Source organism: Thalia democratica, chromosome 9, assembly GCF_965202585.1.
Source record: "Thalia democratica chromosome 9, ktThaDemo2.hap1.1, whole genome shotgun sequence".
Classification (NCBI taxonomy): Eukaryota; Metazoa; Chordata; class Thaliacea; order Salpida; family Salpidae; genus Thalia; species Thalia democratica.
This window is the reverse complement of record NC_139173.1, coordinates 23,556,811-23,579,223: the sequence shown is the minus strand read 5'-3', so window position 1 is coordinate 23,579,223 and position 22,413 is coordinate 23,556,811. Positions and strand designations below refer to the sequence as shown.

The following is a 22,413-nucleotide window of genomic DNA, read 5'->3' as shown; positions in this document are numbered from 1 at the left end:
TTAATTTTACAAGTTGTACATAATAAGTTTATACTATAAAACTTTTTTTCATAAAATCTATAGAAGAAAATAATGGACGATTTACTGTACATCTAGTTAGTTGGTTTGTTTAAAAAAATAAATAGTGTCTTAATGGTTTACAAAGTCACATAAATGTACGATAATTTTTCCATTAGAAAAATAACTTACACGTAAATGCACAGTCAGACACTGAACAAAATTTAAAAAATTTTTTGTTTTAAATAAAATCGACTATTAATGCAAAAAAAACTTTTAAGTTCTCGACTAGTATACAAAGAAAAAATTACAAGTTTATTTACAAAAAAATTATAAAAAAAAACATTAAGTCTAAATTTTTATTTGTGTTCTCTTAAAATATTATTCTGACAAGTTTTAATAAGTTTATTATTTTTATTATCAAATTTTTTTTGTAGCTTAATCCAAAGCAGACTTAATTTCTTAATCAGTGGTTTTTATTAGCTTATCTTTTAAAATCTAAGTTGTAAATTAAAATTGATGTTCTAAATATATATATTTATTTATTTATTTATTTATTTATTTATTTATTTAAAATGTAAAATTAGAGACCATACCTAATCTAGTATCTAAAAACTTGTTTTCAATGTGCACTTTAAAAACAATTTGCACATTTTATCTTTGAGTTTATTCAATAATTTAGTAATAACTTTTATTTAATGGAAATATTTGAAGTAGACTTAAACTAATTACTAGTCTTAACAGATTTTAAAAATATTCTAAGCCTATTCATTATAAGTTTTAATAGTTTATGTGCTGATGCAAATTTTTTATTAAAAACTTAGGTTTATGATATAAGTTTTACACGAGTTTCATAATATATCATAAATAATAAAACATATTTTTTATGTATGTACTAAAGTTTGAATAAATAGTAAAAACAAATTGTATAATAAATATATATTAATTAATCCTTGTACTTGTACAAACAACCATTTTTTTTTTGTTAAAATTAATACAAGATAAAGTATTTATTGTTATAAATTGTAAATTATGGCGGCGGTCTAAGGCGTTTTAATATACACAAGCAAAAGTTTTATGTTTTATTAACTTTCTATCAAAAAATAAAGACTTTAAATTAATGTTCATTTAAATAGTTTACCCTGAGCGATTACGTTTTACCACTTTATAGCAAAATGTTTGAAAAGACTTAAACTGAATCGAATTATCAAAAAACAATTGCCTTAAGAAGCTTTTCAAGCGGTTTCAAACAGTTTTTCGTTAATTTTTTTACTTTGCAGGTCAAAAATATTACATGTTTTGTTTGTATAAAACTTTAGAGATTTATTAACTAGCAAAATTTAATTCATGTGACTTGACATGTTTGTGTTTGCAAAGTTAAAATTTATATTTTTTAAATATATACACTACTTCCATGCATCTAATATGACTAGTCGATTGAAAAAAATTGATGTCTAAGAACGGCTTAATTTAAAAACCTTGTTAATAACGATTACTTTGTTTTAAAAAGTAAGCGTGGGCATAAAATGGATGGCGGTTAAGCATTTTATAAAATGATCTTATTCTGACTGACACTGAGTAGTTGTGTTTTAAATTTCTAAACTTGGTAATTCCCTAAGTGGAAAAAAGGGATTGTAGTAATTTTGATGAACATAATTACTATAACCACTTAAAGTATCACATGTCTTCTTCTAAGTCTAATAACTTTGATGGAACAGATATCTTGATTGCATCTGATGGAATGCATATGGTAATAAACAATAGTATAGAAAAAGCACAAAAATTATTTCAAAAAGAAAAGTATGTTTAGTTTTTTATGACACTAGCAATTGCAATCTAATTTTTCTTACATTATTGTAAGTTAATCAAATAAAAATAATACAAATTATATATTTTTTATGCAGATAAAGTTTTTGCTAGTTATTTAAAAAGCTTATACTAAAATAATAAAGATCCACACACCTTCATATTTCATTTTATAAAAAAGAAATCTGTGTGGTGTGATGGCACAGGGATATTAGTAAAATTAAAAAAAAAAGACTCCCTAAGTTGTTAGAAAAAATCCTTGGTATACTATCAAAATCCACCAGCGTTCAAAATTCACCAGATTTTTGTATTTAAATTTATTTATTAAATTATCTTATATACTTTTTGCATTTTTTTAAACTATATTTTGATTGGTTTTCACTGTCTATGTTACTTCTAATCCTTACCCTAGATCAGTAAGCTGTTCTCGAATTTGAAAGGGTGGATTTTGAATGCTGGTAAAAAATTATTTAAAAAAATCCTAAAAATTTTTGTTAACAATTATATACTACAAATTTTGTTATTAATTTAATTTTTCTCATTTTAAAACAAAAAAAAAACACTTTTTTGCCATAAATATTGTAAAATTTAGCAGAATTTGTTTTAAAACAGTATGGTTTTTATTTATTTAAAGCTCTTCAGTCAAAAATAAACTTGAACTTTTTTGATATATTTTTTAGTAGTTTGTTTTGAGTTGAATTTTACATTTGCTATCAAAATAAATATAAACTAGATAAATAAATTTAATTTTAGATGTGCTTCAACTTTTAAATTGTAAAACTTTTGTTCTCATGTTGTTCAGTTTAAAAAGTTGTTTTAAAAGTAAATACATTTCCTTCAAAAAATTTATAAAAAGGTTATCATAAATTAAATAAAGTTGTTATCTGAAACTACCTAAATTAGAACTATCTTTTTTTAAAACTTTTTTATAAATAAAACTAAAAAAAAACTAGTAATTTTTTAAATCTTTAAGTATTTTGGAATAAGTTATAAATTTAATTTATATTTTCAGAAATACAAGCTTTGTCATTTCAACATGTTGGAGTTTTGTAAAAGTTTTGGTAAGTAGCCAAACTTTCAATTTATGTTTAATTTTTTTTTTGAATTGAAAAAAATGTATAACAAACTAAAATTCTAAAATATCTAGTTTTTACAGCTTTGATTGATTTTGTTGTAATTACTTTATAACTGTGCTGTTATAAAGTTCTTTAATTATTGATAATTTTATCTCATTTTAACAAAGTTTTAAGAAAATACACTTTATACAGAAAGCAGTAATATCAGGCGAGGAAGGTTGCATCACAAATGGAGTTGGATGCGTGAAAAAGACTATTAGTTTTATTAAAAATGAAAGTTCAAGTATCAACAACCTAAGAAGTTTATTATCAGGAAAGGTAGACATTTTCAAGTTAATAACTAGAAAGCTTTCAGTATTTTGTTCATATAAAAAAAAAACTAATAAGATTAGCTATCTTGTTATTTTCTTTTAAATATGTTGCACTTTATACTGTAAAATTCAAAGTAATTTAAGAATTTTCAATATTTTTAATATAAAACCAATATATGTGTTTTTTGTTACAAATAGCTTTGATTTTTTCATATTTATTAAAGTTTTGTTTTAGTATCTTAAGTAAGTTAATATTTTTAGGTTCTATAAGAAAATCTAAAGAAAAGAAGTTTTGAACAAACTTTTAAACTTAGATTTTGATTTACAAAACTGTATTTTATAGAGTTAATTAGTGTTTGTGCTTTCGAAAACTATTTTGAAAACTGTTTTCAAGTTTCAATAATAAGTTGATCTAGTTGTAAGTATAACAATGTTTTACAAATTTAAAAAAATAAGCAAAGTATACAATTGTCAAAATTATAGTTGAAAAATAACAAACTAGTTTTATAAAAACTTGTACATTTATAGAATGATATACCACAAAGCTTAAAAGAGATCAAGAAAAAAACACTAATTTCCGAATGTTATATGTACCTTGGTATTTTGTTCCTCATGAAGCAAAAAGTATCAGGTAAGCTAATCTACTTTAGAATGTATCTATAATTTCTAGTTTTTACTATGTTGTTAATATAATAAGCTATACAGAGCTAAAGTTTAAAACAATTTTAATATATTTTTAAATTTTTTAATTCTATTTTTAACTATGAAAGTTTACATTTTGTTTTTTACAGTGAATTTGTAAATGAAAAGTCCCATGTATAAAATACTTCTTTTTATATACAAAAATGTTCCCATTATAAAACTACAAATTGACTAAATAAATTATTTAAATAGTTTAGCCGTGTTTAATTTAGAAATAAAACAATAAACAGTATTTATGGAAAAATAGAGAAGTTAATGACATATTTAAAAATCTAAAAGTATTACTGTTGATGTAAATAACTTATAACTTATTATATAAAGGCAAACTGACATAACAATGTTTTTCTTTATTTAAAAATACTATAACTACTTTTTTTCAACAAAAAATTATTAGCATGTTTTATTGATAAATAAAAAAAAGCTAGTCAAGGTTTTGTGTAAATTGTGTTGGTTTTTAGGAATTTGTCTTTTATTATACATTTTCACTCTTTTATGTAAAATTTTAAGTGCTAGATATAAAAGTTACAAACCTATAAAAAGTAAAACTCGTTCTGGAAATAAATATGCTTGTATTTCTAAAAATGTATTTTTTAATCAGCATTCACATGTAAATTAAAACACATTGCGGTGAATAAATGATCATACTTTTATTGGTCTCTATGTATTTTATTTTATTTAAACATATTATTGTACAGTATTTTTAATATTTTTTTATTGATAAAGACCTTATTTTGTTTGAAAGTATTAAATTTTTTTTATAAAAAAAATTGTATTGTTAATTTTTTTCGAAGAAAATCAACTAGTATTTAGTATTGTGATGAAAATATCTTTATTTTCAACACTTTTTTAGATTTTTTTACATCCTTAAAATAATTAAAATGTTCACTTTAGGTAATAAGGAGTTCTTGATTTGAAAAAAGATATATTGTTATTCATGATACTTTGTCAAGTTTTATTTAAGTTTAAATGAACTAGAAGTGATATTTTTTATCTATTTTTATGCTTGAATAAATTTTTATCTAGTTTTGCTTCCATGTGTCATAAAAAATTAAACACACCAAGTAGTTATTGATAAAAAAAAAAACTTTCATAAATTTGAATGCACTAAAATACATTTTGCAAAAAAAAAGTTTTTATAAGCTTTTCTCTTTTTATTCAATAAAACATGTAAAGTAGTTCAATGAATAAAAAATTTAATTAGTTTAAATGCTAACTTAAATCAGTTTTAATCTAATAGTATTCTTTTAAAAACTATTAAACTTTTATTCTACTAAGATTTTCGTTTTTCTTAAATCTTGAAATTTTTTTATGGTTTAGTTTGTTCTTTATTCTATAAGTTAACATCTTTTTTTTTGATTTTTAAAATAATAAAAAGTGCTTTTTACAATTTTCTTTTATTCATGTTTATTTATATATATATGCTAAAATAATTTCTAGTTAATCTTTTTTACTTGAATAATAAAAGTTTTAAACATCCTAGTACTGTTTATTTTAAACATATTAGTTATTTTGCTGTTTTATGATTCAAAAACTTGATTAATTAATTAATTTAACATAAGTAACTCATAGTTAAAACATGTTTTCTCTAAGTTGTAAGGATTTTATTATAAACAATTAAAGGTTTATAAAATCATAGAAAATACAACGAATAGCATAAATTATGTAAATTAAAGGGTAGTAAAAAACTAAATTAAGATATCTAAGTTAAAGTTTCAACAAGTTTTTTGAATTAATTTTATTCAACCTGTGGCCAATATAGTTTACTGAAATACCTCTATATAATTTATTTTTTCAGTTGGGTGAAAAATAACAACAGTGTAACAAACATAAAAATTTCATTTATTTTTAAAACTATACTTTTTTACAAAAAGAATTATTAGAAAATGTATCAAATAAAAAAATTTGAATAAATTGATAGTTTTAAAGTGTAAATTAAATAAAACAGGAGATTTTTATTTTAATAGCAGAGATTACAACTAATTGTACTACTACATTGCACTATTTTCTGTAAAGTATAAAGAGTTACGTAAGTTTTGTCTAACTTTATTGGTCTTATAGATTAAGGTACTAATGATTAAAAATACTTTCACTGTGTTTGTAGTTTTTGCTGTGTTTACATAGACTTATGTTACTTGTTATAAATTAAAGAAATATATATGTTACAATCAAATAAACATTGCATTTACTTTTCTAAACATTGAAGTTTTTGTATTGATATGATATTAAACGTGTAATGCTGCAGGAATGCTGAAATGTAGCTGGTACTTCAGAAAATCTGTAAAATCTTACGAGAAATGCACACAAAAGTTAGACGAGTTGAGGAAGAGATTGCTGGAGTGCAAAGTACGTTTCATTACCATTAAAACAGCTATCTACTATGTTTTTATAACTTTAATACTTTTGAAGCTAATTTGACATAAAGTACCTTTTTCTTTTGAAAATTTATTAAACTATCCACTGGTACTGTGTTTAGCTTGTCATGAAGTTTAACTATCTAACTAAACTTTTTATCTGTTATACATACGTTTATATATATAAGCTTAGCTTTAGTGATTATTCTTTACAAGCCTTATTAGTATTTAATTTTTCCTGTTTTAGTTGTTTTAAAACAAATAATCTTCATTTTTCTCAAGTAGTTTATCATTAAAGTCAAATATGTTTTTGTTTTATGAAATTACTAACTAGATTCGCAAAGATTATTTTCATTAAATTGAAACACTTGATATGTATACTTTTTTTATATGTTTTAACTTCAATGTTAATTTTTTGTTCTGATTTATATTTAACGTTGTCTATATTAAAGCTAACTAAATTAAACATAAGTATAACTTAAAAAGTAAAAATAATTTAAGTATTAAAACTTTCACCTATTACTAATTAAATTAATCATTTCATTGTTCCATGGCTTTTAGTTGCTCACTATTTAGCTTGACTAACTTAAATTAAAGAATTAGTATATTTTAATTTGTGTTAGGTTTTTAAACACTGTTTGTGTATACTTTCTATAGCTTAGTTATTTTTTTTAATACTTGAAACAGTTTATTTTAACATAAAAAAATGCAGGAAAGCAGTAATAATATAGAGAAAAGTGATACAACAAGCCATAATTGCAAAGTTAAAGAACCAGTTATGTAAGTGTTTATTAAAAGCTTATTATTTTTTTGCATGTAGTTTAAATTAAGCCAATTGGACTTTTTTTAAGTACATAAATAATACCTGTTATAGAAAACAATTTAAACTCTTTAAAAAAAGATGAATTTTTAAATTCGTTTAAAATTTTTACAAAGCAACTGTTTACTAAAATAATATTTTTTTAAAGTCTACAGACGACAAGTTTATATTTGTTCCTAAGCGAAAAATAAACTATTAAGTTCTTTTCTCTGGTTCTGAATTTTCATGATAAAAAGTTTTTTTTTTCCTTTTTTAATGTTATAAACAGAAACAATTCTTACTTGGTTGCCACATAATCAGGAAATTTTTAACTGTTTAACAAAAAAATATTTTCCTGAACAAGTGGAAAAATATATTGTATGCATTAAAAGTTGCCTTGAAAAAGTATATAGTTTTTTTGAAGAAATGTTTTTGTGGTTAAAAAATCTTTAATGACTAAGAAATTGACAACTAAATATTAAATACTAATAAAAAGCTTGTGGTTGTTAAATTATAGTCAGGCGTATTTTGTATATAATCACATTTGATCATTATATTTATTTAAATCACAAATAATAATTACCACAGCTCAAACGAAGATCTTAATTTAAAAGAGGTCGAAAAACTTTACGCTTCAGTGAGTTTCGGCATCGGCATCTTCCACTTGGTGTCATCTGTATTTCCACCTGGCAACCACCACAAGCTGGTGTCCTTCACTACCGGTTTCCATGGCGACGCGGGGAAAGGTTTGGAAAACTTGAAAAAATGCTGTGATAGTTCGGACTACAAGGCTTCATTTGCCATGTTATTTTTTTTTAATATTTTTTTTAATGATTTAATAATTAAGTTACAACTTAAACTTTTAAAATTTTAATAAGTAAACAAAGTTTCGCTCAATAAGCTCATCAGTACTAACATTAAAATCTAGAAAAATATGTTTAAAAGTCATGGAAAATATTAGTGTGTAAATGAGAACAAATATTTCCTAGAAAACAAAACAAATCTAATTATTATTTTGAGTTTAAATTGATAAAATAGATTTAATCTTATAATTTGTTTTTTTTTTTATTTGTGTTTGCACACTAGTATATTCCATGACTTTTAAACATATCTTTCTAGATTTTAATGTTAGTACTGATGAGCTCATTGAGCAAAACTTTGTTTACTGATTGAAATTTTGAAACAATGACTTATCTTGACTATTCTCATCAAGTAAAGATCTCTGTGTATTGTTTTTAAAACATCAAAACATATGATTTCAAGTTATTTTGATAGGTTTATTTAATAATTTATCATTCTATTAAAAGTTAATCTATATTTTCTTTTTGAAAATTCATAGTCAAATCTGGCATTGGAAATATATATACATAATAAACAAACAGTACAAATAAACATGTTATAGCCAGAGTCAAATAAAAACATAATTTCTTGCTTTACATTAGCTGAAAATTGAAAACGGACATTTTAAAACTTAATTTTAATCATGATTAAGCTACCATGGAATGTTAAACAAAGGTTTACAACGAGGTTTCAGAACAATAACTCTACATAATTGAGTTTCTAAAATTTGTTGGTTTTTATCAAAAAATGAATGTTCATTGTAAGTAAGAAAAAATATTGTGAAAAAGATAGATTTAATATTTTACTTCATCTTTTAAAGGACAACAGGTTTTGTAAGGCATTTCATAAAAAACTGGTTGAAAACTTGATTGTGACAAAAGTTTTCCAGTAAATTAAGAAGCAAAAGTTAATTTGGCTTAAAACTTTTAAATCATAAATAAAATTCTCTATAGTAAAAACTAAGTTTTAAAGACAAAAGTAAAAGGCATTTTTTCATTTTTTCTGACATTATATAGTATTTTAGCGGAAACAATTTTTTAGTACAATTTTAAGACATTTTATTTAAAATTTTATTCTATGATTTAATAATTGCAATACATACTAGAGAAACTTTTACAAAGAAAAGTTATTAATAAATAAAGTAAAAACTGTTTTTAAATATTGAATACATAATAACTAACATAGTGGTTTTACACTATGAGTAAACACTTAAATGTTTTTATTAATTTTAAAATCTCAGCTTTTTATATTTTTTTAACTTGTTTAACTTGCTTTGAAACGACTGTTATGTCCTTACAAAGTGCAAACTCAGCAACATTCAAAACCGTTGAAGTTATATTTGAATACAAGTTATGAGTTCGTGAAAGTTTTTACGTAAGAAAAACTGTAACATGCATATTTCAAAATGTTTTTTGTTTAGTCTTAGTTTTGTTTTGTCCTAAAAATCGCTAATGTCAACTTTTGACAACAATTTTTTTTTTTCATAACAATTTTCTAGTTTGTAGTTAATATTTAGTTTTGTAAGAGTTTATACATTTTAGTTACAAAATAAAACTGCATTATAGGTTTCAAGTAAATTCAAAGTTTTACTACTTCAACGTAGAAAAGTGTATAACTATCTTAAGTTGATCATTTTCATCTTAAATTTTAAGTGTTAAACTGCTGTGAATATTTTTTTTTTAAGTGTAGCTGTTGGATAAATTTTTTTTTTATCTAAACTAATAAAATATAAGTACAGTGTTTATATAATTGTTTTTTCCTTTAACTATGTTCCTTCACAAAAAACCTTGCTATATAGACGAAAAAATGTAAGAAAGCTACGGTTTTTCAGAAAAACCACAACAATACAAGAAAAAGTTAAAATTTTTATACTTACTTGAACTTAACATGTTCATTACTTTATTTGTTTGAATGAAAATCTTAAATTGTATAATTTTGCTGTTGCGAAGACTTTAATAAAACTGTATTTCACAGTTTAGAATTTTCATATTTCAACTGAAATTATATTTTCGTAGTATAATCCACAAAATTTTTTTTGCAAAATTGATATTTAACCTTCATAGGTACTTTCTAGTATAAGTAGAAAAAAAAGAAAGATGCCTAAACGTTTTTAATAATTGAAATAACATAAGCTTAACTATTTGATTAATATAACAAAAATAAACAGGTTAATTCTGTTGTACTACTACTGTGTTTTGAAACCGTCTTTCTGCGAGGAACGTATGTGCGAAAATGAGCTGGCTGAAGCAGAAAAACTTATTACAAGAAATGAACAGCTGTTTTCGAAATCCGCCTTGTTTTTATACCTAAAATCAAGGCTCCTTCGACGTAAGGTAAATTGTAGATCAATTTCTTTTTGTATAAAAGTTTTCTTTTTTAGTATTCTAGTTAGTTTTGAACTGAATCTGGATGTGTATATCAGCTTTGTTTTTTAATCTTTATATTAATTTGGCCTCATGGCAAGGGGGTTTTAATGACGGTTTTGAAAACTCTTTGAAATGAACGTTGCAAGATCGACATATACACAAAATGAAATATACATTAATACTTAAGTTTATTTTAAATATACATATATAAGTTTTAAAATTGTGATTAATAGTTAATCCACTCTTTGAAAAGATTTGGGCTAAATTTTTAAACATAGTTCAACAACCTGCATACTTATTCTTATGAGACTTTAAAAGAAAAAACATCTGATCTGTACATACGAAAAAAGGACTTAGTTATGAGTTTAGATGTATTAAATAACTGAAGTAATTTTATTTTTTTAAGTATCATGAATAAATAACGTGTGTTTTAGTAGAACAAGTATTATTTTTACAACTTAAAGTTTGTTTAGTGTTTATTAACAAGCAAGTTTAATTTAGAAAAAGAATCAAATGGCAATAGAATGTCTCGATGAAGCTTGTAAAGGTTCGACAATTGGAGGATTCCATGAATTTTGCCTGCTAGAAATAGGTTTAAAACAATTTTTACTAATCTCATGAGCTGTAACTTTTGTCATACAAGATTACTTTAGAACAGGGTTTCCCAAACTTAGCCATATTGAGGGCCATGAGGCCATAATTTGAAACTTACACTAGATACTCTGGAGTTGATGATGAATAGCAAAAATAAAGTTTTAATGTGTATTTAAGGGAAGTTTTTTTAGAAATATTGTCGGAGGGTTGATTTAAAAAAATTTTTTAAAAGGGGGCCTTGTGAATAAAAGTTTGGGAAACCCTGCTTTAGAATGTGGTGTTTAATGAATACTTTAAATTATTTTTTTAGCATAAAAAATAAATGATATTGTGAGTAAAATTAATTAATAAATTGTAGTCTTGTTGTTTTAAATTGCTTAATGAGACCTTTAGCTTCATAATCTTGTATAAAAATAATTTACGAAAAGTTTTAAAGAAAATTTTCTTCGTTTTCCTAACAAAGATTACAATTTTTACTTAAAAAAAACCTGTGTAAAAAAGAATATGTTTGTGTTTGTAATCGTAAGTAAAATTAAAATAAATTTAGCACATAAAAATCTTTTAGATAATTGATCTAAATATTACTTTTTTCTTGTCACTTAGCTGCTTATTTGATATCAACAGTGTTAGTTGTCTTTGTTTAAAATTGGGTGTTTAGCATAAAAATATCTTTAATAATTAATTTTAATACTATTTAGATAAGTTTGATTTATAAAAACAATCTGTATTTTCAGCTACTTGTCAAGTTATATCAATGAATCTGGAAAATTCTTTAATTGCATTCAAAAAGTAAGTTACATTTGTGATTATAAAAATTACTAAAATACTCAGTTTTCAGATTTTCTTTTATAAAACTTAGTAGTTTAAATTCTTTTACAACAGTGTTACTATACGTTTCAAGGTTATAAGACACCAAGTCATAAAAAATAGTGTTTTATTACATTTTTAAAGACAGTAGGTGTCTCAAAACTTTAGCATATTTTATATAGACGTAATTAATACTAAAAATATTTGAATATTTAAAAATTCACATACAATAACTTTACCTGACTTTATTTTTTGTTAATTGTCTAGCTATCAATTACTTAGTTACAAGTTTTTATTTTTAATTACTTAAATTTTACCTTTTTAAAATGTAGTGTCCAGATCTTACTTTAACTAAGATTTGATTTTCTGCAAAACCTACTTAAATACGGGATTATTATTTGTTTTATGTGATAAAAGCTACGTTTTGTTAAATTTTAATTGTTTTATTTCCGAAAGTTACTTACTTTAAGACTTTGTACAAAAAATTCGAATAATTTCTCAAAACAAGTAATCCAATAGATTTTTTTCCAAACTAAGACTAGATCAGATCTAGATCTTAGTAAGAAGGACTTCAGTAGGTAACTAGTTCAAAATGAACTAATTTGGCATATTTTCTATTGCTAGTGAATGTTTTTAATAACTTTAATCAAATTTTGAAATTTATTTTATGTTTGATCTAAAAGAACAGTTTTTAATATTGAGTAATTTAAAACTAATTTCAACAGTTTATAATTTTTAAATTGTTTTTGAATTAAATAGACTTTATATTTGTTAGTTGATTGTCACATATATAATTTTCATGACAAACTATTAAAATGATTTTTATCCAAACCAGAACATTACTAATTAAAGTAATAACTTTAGGTTTATTTAGTTCTATTTCATGGTTTACAAAAAGTACTTTTGTAGTTGTGTTTTTTAACGACTCTTGTTCTCAGCGATATAACTTTTATATGATTACATTCTGCTTAACATGCAAGTATTTATATTTTATCTCTTTCTACTAATTTATTGTCCCATTTGTATTGAGTTACGTCGTTTCACTGCAGAGCAGCTCATCAGACGCTAACAAAAGCTGAAAAACAAAAACATACAGAGCAATAAATTAGAAAATAAAAGTACATAAAAGTAAAATTAAATTTAAAATATGACTTACCATTAACATGCTGTTTATTAAAGTATAATTAAGTTAAAATGAAATATATGTAAGTTTAATTTTAGTATTCTATTAACTATGCTTTATCTAAATCCATTATAATAAAAAAAATAAAATTAGTTTTGTATAAGACTAAAACAATATTTTTTATATTAAACTTTGAAAAAATGTGAATATTAGGATTTAAATGGGATTTTAAGAAAACAAAAATTATCTTTTCACGAAAAGGTTGTAACTCAAAACAAAAATATATACACAATACAAACATAAATATAACAAAACAATAAATTAAATAGAATAAAATGAACTAAGTTGCTGCGATTAAAAATAAACTAAAAAATATACCCTATGGTAATGAAGGCACTGCGTGACCAGTTTATTTCTCCTATTAAGGATATTTCTTTTGTCAGCGTTTGCTATGTACAGTCTTTCTAGGTTGCATAATGCGCACATACAGTTTGGTTTGAATCAGCTGTTAGTCTGTCTGAGTATTTTCCACTCAATTGTGTATTTTTCGTCTTTTTGATACAATTTCCGTATGTAGTTGTGTGCAGTTGGTGGGCTTCTTTCTGTTGGGTTTAGGAAATGATGCTCTATGTTTGTATAGTCTGTTCTTAAAAGGCTTTCGGGTGGAGCCAATATATGACATGTTTTAACTTTTCTCAGATGAGACAACTGCTTTGTAGATTACTTTTTCAGACTTACATTTGTTCATGATTGGACATTGATTTTTGTTTTTGCAGTTGCACAGTTCTGGCTCTGTTGGTGGTTTTTGAGCAGCTTTTTATTGTGTCCACTTATGATTGCTTTTATGTTTGGAGAACAATTGAATCTTTATGGATTTCTGTTAAATATTTTGTAGAGTTCAGTTGATTTCAGGAAGTGTTTGTTCAGCAGTTTTAGAAAAAGACTTCTGAACTTTGTTTTTACTGATTCGCAAAAAGGTGGATTGTAAAATATACATTTCTTTTTCTGTCTTTTAGTTTGGTGTTATCAATTGTCGGATTATATTCGAGCTTATAATTGAAGTTGCTTTTGTTTAAAGCGTTTTTGTAAATTTGTTTTTTGTTATCAAATGATACTTTGCTTTTTGTTAGTTTTGAAATTATTTTTTTTAACTATTTTTGGGATGGTTCGAGTCTCTGTCAATATAAATAGTTATTGCGTTTGGTTTTGTTTACGGGCAATAGTCATCATTTTAGATATATTTTATCTCTTTCAGCCAAATAGATGATACCTATATTTAATTAGAATCCCATTAGCTACTTATGAAAATAACAGCTGTTAATCATGGGTGTTGGTGTACTTAAGTTATTAATACTAGTCATAATTAAATACATATTTATTTAATGCTGGATACTACTTTAATCTATTTTATACAAATCATACAAACCTTTGTGAAATGTATCTATATAATAAAAGAAATACAACAAAGCACTAATATAAAAACTCTAAGATAAGTTGCTTTTATAAATCAAACGGAAATAAATAAAACTTAATTAGTTTTTTGTTAGTTTTTTGTATAAAGTACTTTAACTTATGTGAAAACAATAAAATATTAAAATCTAACTTTAAAATACTTGAAACAAATGAAGCATTGTTTAAATAAAAGCTATTTAAACTAAAATAACAAACATACAACAGTAAATAAACATGCAGTATTTAATGTAGGTCTAATTTAACTTCAAGCTTAATACCAATACTTACTCTATACACCAATCATAATCATTGATTTATAATAGCTCTAATATTCACTGTTATAGTCGACTGCCTATAGTGTACTTCAACTAACTTAATGGTTATTAAAATATACTTTCATATGTGGTTATTTTTTTGACTGACTCTACATACTCGGATTTAAAAACAATAAAACAACAAGTAAAAAACAGTAGTTGCATTATACACCTTGATTATAATTACTTTTTTACAAAGGTAGCTTCTAAAAGAATGTTAAACAGGTAGAAGTTAGTGCTGCATGGTTTTTTTAAGAGAGGTGAACATTAAAGAAAAAATATATGATAGGAAAATGAAAAGTTTAAAAAGAGTTCTTTTATTCTGAAGTTATTATACTTTTGTTTTTCATTTGTAATTGAAAAATAGTAATGATAAACGGTTATTTTCTTTTCAAATAGTATAATACTTTTTAATTTAATGTATAAAAAATAGTTTAACTTTCAAAGTATAAAAAGGAAGATGTATCGGTAATAAACTTTTAAGCTAATAAAATACATCAAAAAAATTGATAAAAAATATTTTTTGTGGTAAAAACTTACAGTAAAACTCTATTTAATAATTACCAGCTATTAATGCTTTATCATTGCACATATTATCAAATATTTCTTTTAAATAACATACTATGTTAATTACTACATTTATTTTAAATGATTTAGGAATTGGCCCGCAATGTACAAAAGACTGTCGACCCATTGAGTCAAATATAATGTAGAACTTCAAAAAGTTCATGTTAAAGTTTTACGTTTGAGCTTAGTAGTGACGTAGTTTTAGTTTTTATAAATTTGTAGTATAAATCGTTTATATAAATAATCATAATTCTCAGATATGTTAGATAAAAAACTAATGGTACTAAAATGATAAAGTTTTAAGACCAGTTTATCGAACTGGTAGTGAAAAACGATTCCTAATGGGATTACAGATTAAAATATTTGGTAAAACACCTGATGAAATTTTCATTTAATGTGTCTAAATGAGTTTAATTCGACCTATGTATATAAAACCACTATTTTAATTGACTGTTGTTTTAATAACATGCTTTGCGTGTTCTGCTCAAAAATGTAGTTTTTTTACGATAAATACGCTACACTAAAAAAAAATAAAACAAACTGAAGAAACAAAATTATTTATAAAAAACCAATAATAATATTTAATAAGTAAAATTTACCTTAATCTGTTTTCTACTTCAACTTTTTAAAGTGTTGCTTTTCTGTTCTTCGAGTTTTGTTTATAGACTATCTGTCTTAGTCATTAACAAGCTGATCAAACTTATTGGAAGTTTGCGTCTGCTAACGACCAACTCGCAATGATAGATATTTCTCCAAACTAAAATAATAGATGCAATAATAACTTGATGTTTATTTTATTCCATTTTTCAGTTCATAAATGATTTTTTTAATTTCTTATTTCTTAAGACTCTAATTCTCATCTAATGACTTTCAAATAGTCACAACCTAAGTAACATGCTATTTTGATTATTCCTATTTTAGATAGTTAGAATACAAGTAAATATGTTTGAACTCTTTCAGCCAAACAGAAGTGTATTTAAATAGTAACTCATTAGCTTATAAAAATAACCAGCTACTAATTACAATTACTTCCTTACAAATTTGGAAAATTAAAAAAAATCCATTAGCATAGAGGTCAGCAAACTGCGGCCCGTAATGTAATTATCTGCTCACATTATACTTATTTAAAGCGAAAAAAAAAACAATTTATTTTTAAAAGCTCACAGTTAGGCTTTTAATTGACGATAACTTATTACTAAGTTCTTTGTTTTACCATATTGTATTACACTTTTGTTTAAAACAGTATTATTTATTGATAGCTACAATTATTTTTAATAACTGCAGCCTGCAAATGACTTTTTTTTACAGTGCGGCCCGCGAACAACTTTTTCTAGGAAAGTTGACCCGCTATTTATAAAACGCTGCTGACCATTGAGTTAAACTGAATATAAATGTTCAAAAAAATCAAGTAATTTTTTTACATTTGAGCTTAGTAATGACGTCATTTAAATTTTAATAGACCTAAAGCATAACAACTTTTTTATCAATAATCATAGTTGAAAGGTGTGTCTAATTTAAAAACAAAAATAAAGTGAACAAGTTAATTTGTAGCCAGTTTATTAAGCTGGTAGAGAAAATTGGTTGGTAGTGGGATTAATACTTTTGTGGCAAAATTCTCTTTTCTGCCGAACAATAAATATGTGGAATAGGTTACCGCAGGATGTGGTTTCGTGTGGGAGGGTGGAACAATTTCGATTAAAACTAAAAAAAATCGATTTAAATAATATAAACACAAGTAAAATACAGTGATTAAAGAATAAAATTAGTATCACTAAGATTAATTTTTCTTCCTTACGCCTTCCCCCTACAGATTATAAGTTTTTATATATAATTTTTGTAAATGTGTAATCCTTTTTAGTCTATGCATAAGTTTTTATATGAGAATTTAATTCGTTTTGTTCTATGTGCATACTAAGTTATTATTTATCATACAGGACTATTTGTTTGTAATTTTTTACTATGTTATTTTTAGATGTATTCATTAAATGTAGTTTGTATGTTTCTTTTTTCGTGTGTATTGTTTAAGCGGCTCATTTTTTAATGCCAAGTCCATCTTTGCACAATAAATTCCAATAATAATAATAATAATACATAAAATGTTTATACAATGTCTGTTTAAATGAGTTCAATTCGAACTATGTATTTAAAAAACTTTTGATTAAAACTGTTATTGTTATAGATTGCTTTGCGTGTTGTACTTAAAAAATAGTTATGTACTTTCGTATAATAAACAGCACTAAAAATAGATAAACACGCAGATGAAACAAAACTATTAAAAGAGTAATTTTAATAAACAAAATTCACCTTAATCGGATTTCTTCGTCTACATGGGTTTCTTAAACGTTGCTTTTATCTTTCTTTAAGCCTTTTGTAGATAGCAGATTGCCATTTTTAGCGGTCCTTAGCAAGCTTGCAGACGTCTTTTAAAAGTAATGTAGTTGCGTCTGCCAACGATCAACTTGCTATAAAGCAGATATTTTATTTTCGCTATTTGCCCCATTCAAAACCTGACCAAGCGAGCGATACCTGCGCTTGCTGGAGTAAGGTACAAGGTAGTCAGACCAGTACGTTTCAACACTTTTTCATTAATAATATTTTGTTATAGTTCTTATGACGCGATGAACACAGCATAGGTTGAAGCTGTTGATTTTGCACTGCTGCACATCCGACTGCACTTTTTGCTATTGTGTAGCAGAGTACTGGTATTAAGAAATAATTGCAAACTAGTTTAACTATTTGTTTAATCCATTAGGTGTGGTATGAAATGTCATAAAACATTATGTCTATTAGCTACTTATTAAAGCTACGAACTACAATTATTTTCTTACGAATATAATTGTAAAATTTAGTTAAAAATTGTAAAGAAATACGTTAATAATTTATAAAGAAGGTGAATATACAAGGAAACAAAGCAAAAAGTTAGATGGACAAAAAGGTTTTTAAATAGTTCTTCAGTTATAAAGTAAATAAAAATACAGGGGTTTTTTAGTTTGAAATATATAAAAATTATTTCCGTTTAAATATCAATGATAAGTAGTTAAATGCCTTTAAAATAAGATGCTTCTATTTGAATAGATGTCTATTAAGATAATTAAACTTTTAAATAATAGAAAGAAGCATATTCTTACCAAGGTTAGGCGTTGAATCTTTTAAAGGTTCAAATAAAAAATCTAAAAATTGAAACAAATCTATCAGCACAGAGGTCAAAAAAGTAAATTTCTACGGCCCGCGATTTATATTTCAGCTAGAAACATACTTTTTAAAAGCAACAAAAACAGTTTTTGTGGTAAAAATTTACATAATTAGGCTTTTGTTTAATTAATACTAGCGCTTTGTTTTTTTCATAATTTATCACTATTTTTTGTTTAAAAAGTATTTTTATTGATAGCCACAATTATTTTAAACAGTTGTTTTCTTTACAGTGAACAACTTTTTCTAGAAAAGTTGATTCGCCTCACTAATAAATTGAGTTAAATTGAACCTAAATGTTCTAAAAATCAAGTAAAAATTTATACTTTTGAGCTTGCTAGTGACGTCATTTAAATTTTCATAGATTTAGCATAAACACTTTTTATATATACCCATAATTCTCAATAGTATAATCAATTTGAAATTTTTGGATAAGATCTTTTAGAGCCAGTTTTACAAACTGGTGGTGAAAATTGAATATTAGTGAGATTTTAATAACAGATTGACTTGCATGTTATGCTAGCTAAACGTTTTCTTTGAGTTAAAGAAACTCTATAAGATATTTCATTTAGAATTAATTAACTTTATCTTTCAACAAAACTCTAATTTGCAAAGCTAAATATTGGAAATTAAACTTAATTACAAATTCAAAAAAAATTGAATTGTAATTTGAGTAGTTAGTTTAGTATTCCTGACATTCATTATAATAATTATAGTAAGATTATGATTGTATTTATAAATCAAACAATTAACTTTTTCAAGTTGAGCGAAGGAGATTAATAATTGAGAATAAATTAAATTGTACTTTGTTTTAAATTATTTTTAATAGTATACCTCATTTTAGTATTTTTTTAAACTCCATGAACATTTTCGGGATATCATAAAACAATTTCAAGAGCTTTCAAAGAAATTTTAATTAATTTAAACTATAAGAAACTTTGTATTATAAAAAACTCTAATCGTTATAAATTGTTTATTCTTATTTCCATTCGTAGGTTGGTTGTTTGGAAAAAAAAAATTCTAAAAAGTAAAAGTTTTGTATATTTTAGGTACGTAAATCACATTTACTTAACCAAAAAGCTAATAAAAATTGTGTAACTGTTTTTATTATCTTTTAAACATTGTTGTCATATTTTAACTCAGGAATTTATTACTTTTGTTGTTTGCAATTTAGTTCGTTTAGTTTATTTTTACTTATGATTTCAAAACACCAAATAAAATATTTTTTCACACAGACTAAAATTTGAAGATACTTTGTACTATCAGTGGTATAACTATCTGAAAATACGTTAGTACATCTATAGATTAAATTTGTGTTAACTATTCTTTATTATATTTCTTAATCATTTGCAGTTGTATACGGAATGAATGGTAATTACTCAAAACTTATTGAAGAAATTAACCAATTAAGAACAAAAAACATTCAGTTAAAAGCTATGGAGTTCTACTACATTGAGCGTAAGGTAGGTATTTACATTTATTGTATTATTAAAGATAGAAACTGTTAATGTTTTTCATAAATATTTTATGTCAATATGTTATTGCAACAATACTTTTTACAGACTCAAAGCTTGATTACCAATGAAATAACCCGTGACATCGTTCTTTTGAACTTTGTTGAGTTTTTGTATCTTTCTAATATTCTGAGCGACTTTGATAATGAAACGGCTGTAAAGTTAATTGAAGGTAAGGATTTCAATGCAGTTTTATTGAATCAACCGTAAGTAGATACAAACTGATTTTAAAATAAATAAGACCTTATCTTTTTTCATACTTTAAACGAGACGTTTACAATCTGATCTAAACATAAGTAAACACTGTATATCAAAATATTGAAAGGTTTTTTTATCAAAAAAATCCTTATACAATTATCTAGTAAATTATGTTGTATTGCACACAAATTTCTCTTAAACTGATTGTATAATAAATATTTTTTGCTCACCTATGTAAAAAGAAATATATTGAATGTGTATACACATACACTTTTAGTGAGCTTTAATTTGATTATTTTTAAATACTTGTACTTAAAAGCTAGTAATTTTTAATCAAAGTTTGAAAAGCAGATCTACTTAGGGTTATTTAACTTATGGTTTTTTCAACAATTTTTAAAAGTTATTTTTTTGACAAATCTACTTGCACTCGTTCCTACACCTGCTGTTACTTTGCACCAGGGTACGCTGGCTTTCCAAACAGGTATATCTCATCCGCCACGTATTTTTAGCCTAAAAACAACTTGTTTTAAAAAACTTTATTAATACTTGTAAGAGAAAGTATCTTATAAATAAAAAATAAATGTTTACAGGTATGCTCTTCAGGGTTATTAGTAAACTGAAGTGATTATTTAAATATCATTTGTTAAGCTTTTCATTTAATTTTTTTCTTATAAATTACGGTAGCCCAAAAATATTTTCTAGTAAACTCAGCCTGTTATTTGTAAAAAACTTGAGACTCTTCTTTACGCCTTAAGTCTTTAAGTAACTTTAAGCCTATAGAGTTTTGAAACACTGTTATATCTGATGCTGACTAAGTAGTTTAGGTTGGATACGTTAGTAAAGACTAAACACGTGACTATCTAAAAACAAAGTGCCATAAAATTACAACGGCTAGAGTTACAAAAAAGTCATTCATTTCAAATATACTGCTACCAAACTTTGTAATTTATTTTTAACAAAATTATTTATTGTTCTTTTTCTTAACGCATGGTAAAGTTTTGAAGTTAGCTCATTCAAAAATAAAAAAAATACATTGTGTAATTTCAAAAGTTTTTTACTAATAAAAATGTTTATTTTATGTTTTGTAAAACAGATTTGTTTTCCAAAAAACACTATTAATTTTTTAAGAATGCCTGAAAATAGACGTGAAAGAAAGAACAGGTCAAAAGCACTTTGTGTTGGGAGCACTGTACAAAACTGTAACAGACGCAGAAAAATCTTTGCAACATTTTCAACAAGCTATTGTAGTAAGTTATTGTTAATTTTTTTTTATAAATGATGATACTTTTACGTTTTGAGATTTTCTTTTAAAAATTTTTCTTTTTATCAAGTAATAGTATCTTACACTCTACAAAAATAGTTCTTTTTACTTTCGATATTTTAAGACTTTATTTTAAAAACAATGTTTCACTCAAAAATGTATGTCATCAGTTATCAGTATAATCTTTTTCGAAAAGTATATTATATCGATCTCTTTAGCAATAAATTGAGATGTTATTTAATTGTTATCTTTAAAAACAAAAGTTTTACAAAACACTTCTTTTTTATAGCTAACCGAAGAAGATGATACAAATGACTCCCATTTGACTCCATACTCAACATTTGAACTGGCAGCAATCTACATTGATATTGACCCTTCCAAAGCAAATCATCTACTTAATGACGCAGCAGTAAGTTTTATATCAGTTGGAATAGTTTTAAACAATTCAACGTACGTTTAAATAATAGAAATAATTTTAAGTTTCACTGTTTACAGCCGAAAAGCTTATGAGTTTTTTAAATAGTTTTAATTAACAGTGTAAGTAAGTATAATTTTATTACTATTGGATTTTATATATTATGTTAAAAAAACTCAAATTTTAGAATCTTTGCTTTTTAATCTGTATCTTGAAGTTTCATAAAAATCATCAAAATTTTAATTAATAATGTTTTCAAATTTAATAACATTTAAACATGATTATTTGTAATAAAGGCATACACAGACTACGATTTAGAGAACCGACTTCGATTGAAAATTCACCACACAAAAGCTCAACTAAACAACAATCATTGACTAAAAATTTTAATATTATTTAAGTTATTTGAATTTTATGGTACAATTTTAAAACTACTTGCTACAAACTAACTTAAATCTTTATAGAAATACATAGTACGCTTTATAAGGTACGTTTTCATTACACGTCTTTTTTTTTAGTTATAGGTATGCTTATTCAAAAATACTTGAAACGCTTCGTTTTAAAAATTTATTATTTATCAACAAACTTTAAACATTTTAAGTTTGCTTTGTTTAGTACTTTTTTAGTAAAAAATACTGAGTTTTATATTATTTTTATTTTACTTAAATAATTTTACTCTAGTGCAATAACTTTAGCTTATTAATAGTACTTTTTTGAAATTTATTTTATAT

General features: G+C 24.3%; 1 protein-coding gene across 1 annotated transcript; it reads left to right on the top strand.

Annotated features, from left to right (window-relative positions):
* The first annotated feature begins 1,678 nt into the window (after window positions 1-1,678).
* Window positions 1,679-22,413, top strand: LOC145844939 (tetratricopeptide repeat protein 39C-like). Its single transcript, XM_082952356.1, has 16 exons — window positions 1,679-1,797; window positions 2,816-2,864; window positions 3,072-3,197; window positions 3,719-3,821; window positions 6,135-6,235; window positions 6,956-7,023; window positions 7,631-7,846; window positions 10,050-10,215; window positions 10,750-10,840; window positions 11,577-11,631; window positions 19,530-19,582; window positions 19,648-19,757; window positions 19,857-19,980; window positions 21,135-21,253; window positions 21,557-21,676; window positions 21,979-22,413. The coding sequence occupies exons 1-16, from the start codon at window positions 1,679-1,681 to the stop codon at window positions 22,057-22,059; spliced, it is 1,701 nt and encodes a 566-aa protein (XP_082808482.1). The 3' UTR covers window positions 22,060-22,413.